Source organism: Meleagris gallopavo, chromosome 22, assembly GCF_000146605.3.
Source record: "Meleagris gallopavo isolate NT-WF06-2002-E0010 breed Aviagen turkey brand Nicholas breeding stock chromosome 22, Turkey_5.1, whole genome shotgun sequence".
Taxonomy (NCBI): domain Eukaryota; kingdom Metazoa; phylum Chordata; class Aves; order Galliformes; family Phasianidae; genus Meleagris; species Meleagris gallopavo.
The window spans coordinates 2,508,077-2,512,768 of record NC_015032.2 but is presented as its reverse complement, the minus strand read 5'-3'; the positions used below and the strand labels follow the sequence as shown (position 1 = coordinate 2,512,768).

General features: G+C 48.3%; 1 protein-coding gene across 1 annotated transcript; it reads right to left on the bottom strand.

Annotated features, from left to right (window-relative positions):
* Nucleotides 1–782: 782 nt before the first annotated feature.
* PXMP4 (peroxisomal membrane protein 4) lies at nucleotides 783–4,688 on the bottom strand (the record flags this gene model as incomplete). Its single annotated transcript, XM_010722296.2, has 4 exons — nucleotides 783–2,304; nucleotides 3,254–3,452; nucleotides 4,256–4,318; nucleotides 4,600–4,688. Coding segments are annotated over 4 exons (615 nt in total), but the record flags the coding sequence as incomplete, so codon positions are not given.
* Nucleotides 4,689–4,692: the final 4 nt, after the last annotated feature.

The window sequence follows — 4,692 nt, the reverse complement described above, 5'->3', positions numbered from 1 at the left end:
TGCACAAGCACTGTGTGACTGCAGCCATAACACAACTACCAGCAGAAGCACAGCAGTCCACATTTAAGAGAATCAGAAGCCTTTCTCCAGAAAGGAGTGGCAGCAGTAAGGTCGAAAGGTTGAAAACCTTTAACAGACAACAGCTCACAGGGCCAGCCTGCAGGGTGCTGTGCTCCAATTGCACAAAGATCTGTCTGATAGTTCCAGAAGAAACTTTCAAGCCACAGCCCTTGGGTTCTAGAATGGTGTTCTCAAATCCCATCAAAGGATCCCATCTTATTCAATCCAACATAAAGATTGGGTGCAGTGCTGCTTCAGACCTCCACCAGTGGAGCCAGGGCATGATATTTATAAAGAAATCAGAACTGAGCTACAGTTCTATCATTTCTGTACTTCAATCTTTAAGTTCATCTACACCAAGAAAGGGAACATTTCACTCTCTCCCTTGTTGACACAACATGAAAATATAAAGGCCAAGGCAGCACTGAGAATTACATAGTAGTAGGAAAAGAGCTTTAGATGTGAAGGAAAAATATCTTCAGATGGAAGGTACCACAACAAATGTACCATTCCAGTCACACTATTGAATACAACAGCTTGTGGAGCTTGGAGGGCAAAGGAGAGACTGCGGGAGACGAAGATGAGCAGCAGTGGGATTGAAAAGTGGATGTGTAAATGGAGAGCTAAAACAGGAGGTAAGAGAGGAGGAAGCAAAGCAGTCCTGTCTGAGACAAAAGGGCAAAATTAGAGTTAGCTGCTTAATGATTTATGATATCGCCACATAAAACCAGCACATCAGGAATTATTTTAATGCACATCATTATGTGAATGGTCATACAGCAGTATCAGTAATTCATAGTGTTAACAGTTTGATGGTATAAACTTTAAAACAGCTGTTGTTTTTGATGAAGTGGAGCACTTCTCAGCTGCCCAGTCAGCCCTCTGCGAAAACCCACTGTGTGCTGCTTCTGGCACTCAGCAGAGCAGTTTTAAAAGGGAGACCCACTGGTACCTCCACGCTCCATGGTGCAACAAGACTGCAGTAACAGCAGGGACATCCAAGTCTGCTCACAGTTAATGCACCCCACAGCTGTGGTGGGGGGATTCTGAACCTACCTAAGAGTAACCCAGGTGATCTTCCACCAAACTGGAAGTGTTTGTTAAGAAGTGTCACTCACTGCTACATACAAAGTACCCAGAGTTCTATCTGAGGGCAGGCAATGTGCCTCAGCCTGTTTGCAAAGGAGCCTTAAGTAGCACAGGGGGTTTTGGTATTTAGTTCAATCGGCTTTTCAAAGCTTGATCAAAAAGCTTTAAATAATTGCAGAGTATTAATTAGCGTGCTCTGTAGAGGGACAGATTTATCCCAAGTGCATGAGAGGAATTGAGCAAAAATATTTACAGGGCTTGTATCAGAGAGACTTCATGGTTTGATTCAGTCTCCCTGAGAGAAAACTGCAGAGGAACTCTCCTAGGGAGAACACAGCTATCCCTGTAAAGGTTTGTATTGGATTTCCTGTCTTCCATAGAAATCAAGGAAAAACATCCCTGCTTTCAGAATCAAGCAGGTCCCCAACTCCCATCTCACCACTGCAGTGAGTGCAGCAGCACAGAAACACCCTTCCACCTTGCAAGCATTCAGATAATGCCCAGAACATTGCTTCCATGATTAGATCTATTCCCCACTTACTGTCAAGTTGTCATATTAAAAGTGTTTTTTTTTTTCCTTTTTAAAGAAATGCAATAAGCAAACAAAATAAAAAAAAATAAGGTCTCTTTAAAAGAAGACTGATTTTACTGAAGGTTCCCAAGGCATTTTACTCTCCCTGAGGCACTGCAATGAGTTTCCGTGGGGTATTTACTAGCTCTAAACAGAGCTAACAGAAGACTAATGAGAATATTTTGATGAGGACACAAGAGGCAACTCTCTTTGATAGGTATTAATTTAAACACATTCATCAGTCAAGAGCAAGAGGACCACCTTTTCCCTTAGCTGCTGGAAAGCACCATCCGCTCCACAGGTGTTGTACAACGAGCCAACTATTTGCTCTCAGGCTTTTTGTTATAAATGAGGAAGTCAGAAACGTCGTGCCACACGTTGCTGTCATCATACAGGTAGGTCATGGAGGCCTGCAGGGAAGGCTGCAGGGTCTGCCGGTGGTACTCAAAGAGCCAGAGAACTGTTCCCCACACCAGAGCAGCAACAAGTGGGAAGGGATCCTGCTTGGGCTGTGGGATGCAGCCCTTCTCCACGGCCAGCCGAGACAAGCCGAACAGGATGCGAGACAGCAGGTACATAATGATCTGCATGGAGAGAAAACCCAGAGAATGTCAGGAAAAGAGCCTGGCTGGTAAATCTGATCAGAGTGAGCAATTCAGCTGTGATAAGCTGTGCAAGAGAGGCAGAAACAGTTCATCCCGTGTAACAGCAAACAGTCTGTAGGTTCACACTTCAAGCCATCTCGAACTGGAGATGTTTGTGCCTTCCCTATCTTCTCCAAGTCCTACTGCCACATAAGTGCTCTAGTTTAGTAAGCAAGAAATTACACCTGGTGCAAGAAATCTTTGCAGTTGCAGATCAGTTGCACAACTTTCATCAAAGCTACCTCAGATGCTGCTGCTGATATCCACAGAGCAGCCTCGTTAACCTGCCAAGATACAAACCCAGAACTCTGGGCACCACCTAAAACCCAACTGAAGGTATGGTCTTAGAGCAGGGGGTTGTGCAAGTGGAACACTTGTGATTCACCTGTGCCTACATGTTTTATTGACCCAAATTAAAGCTGCTAACAAGCAGCTTCAAACCAAGCTTTTCCTGAGCAGCTTTTGTCAGTTTACCCAATTTAGTCAAGTGTAGCTCTGCAACCAACCGTTCTCCACGCACAACAAAGCTCAAGCTTGTGGGTTTAGCTCTGCAAGCAGGCAGATTGAGCACAGTTACCACAGGGCAGAGGATGGGTGGGGTAACCCCACAGCTTTGGGTTGCCAACCTGTCTTCCTACATACAAGTGCAGCTCTGGAGGTTCATCAGGATGTTTAGCTCTCAAACTACAAACATCACCATGGGGGCACACAACCACTTCCAGTGTCTGAGCACAGAAGAGTCAAAAAGAGAACTCTGTACAATGAGCTGTACTATAAAAGCAATGCTGCACAGGGAGAAATGGGCCAGGCTATACCAACCACTTCCTGGCACACAACCCACCCATCTGTTAGTCTTTCTGTCAACCAAACGCTCAGCAAAGACATTTACCTGGCTGTTGATGGGATTGTTCTCACCGAACACTAACCAACCCCCAATGCAGGCTGCAAAGAAAGAATGAAATGGAATTTTTTTCCCCTGTAGTCGGGACTGCAACGCCATCAGCCCCTTGTAGGTGAACACAAAATACGCCAAGTTCCGGGAATGAGTGTAGGTGGCCTGAGCAATCGATTTCAATTTCTCTCTTAAACTGAACAAAAGAAACAGAAAATTAGGAGAGCAAAAAGGCAGCATTGCCAGTGACCAGCCCGGATCTTACACGCCTCCAGCCTGCCCACCCACATCAATAGCTCTGATACCCCCCAAAAACATCTCCTGCTTTGTGAGGGAGGAGGGATCACTGACTCTGGGTCACTCACCAGCTCTCCTCACACTCTGCATTTGTCCAATTCTACAGACAGCCAACCAGCTTTTTATTTTTTTCTCTTATCTAGATAAGAGTTCAAATTTCTGGCTAACTGGGAAGACCCACAAAGTGGTGCAGCTCAGTGAATGAAAGCACAGAGGGGAGCAGAACGCTGCTGTTTGCATCTGCTGATTTCTCACCTATCCATTGCCCCTCAACAACCACTGCATGAGTGATTAAGTTATTTATAGAGAGAGTGGTGAGGTGCTGGAACAGCTGCCCAGAGAGGCTGTGGATGCCCCGTCCATCCCTGGAGGTGTTCAAGGCCAGGTTGGATGGGGCCCTGGGCAGCCTGGGATGGTATTAAATGTGGAGGTTGGTGACCCTGCGTGTGGCAGAGGTTTGGAGCTTCGTGATCCTTGAGGTCCGTTCCAGCCCTGGCCATTCTGTGATTCTGTGACTGACCCCAGCAGTACGTCCATCTGTGTGCACACCCAGGTTACCCTGCTTAACACAACAGTCTGCACCGAATGCGTCCGACTTATTTTCTGCTTTTTAAACGTGGGCTCTATGGGAGCAAGGAGTAACTAACGCTTGGATGGAAGCACCCCAGGGAGCAGTGCAGAAGTGAAGAAGCAGGGCGGTACCTTCCACTCCTGAACAGGAAAGTCATCACCAGGGCATGGGGAGCACGAATTTTTGCTCCATACCTGCAAAAGCCAGAAGCGGGAAGATGTTTTGTGCACCCACGCTATCAAACGACCACAGCTCCATCCTACCGACAGCCCGCAGGTGCTACAGGAGCGTCCCGGCCGTTCTTTTCGGGAGGCCCGGCAGCAGCACAGCGCCGCGCGATGCCGGCACACGGCAGCGGGCACGAAGAAGCCGCTCAGCCCCGGCGGCACAGCCTGCCCCGACCCCGGAGCCTTTCCTCCCCAGCCCCCACGCGCGGGCCCGGACCTCGCAGCGCTCCCCGCCGCCCAGCACTCACACGGCCCCGTTGCGGAAGCCCTTGAGGACGGCGAGCGCGGCGCGGTAGCGGCGCTGCAGGAGGAGCGCGTTGATGGCGCGGAGCAGCGCGGCC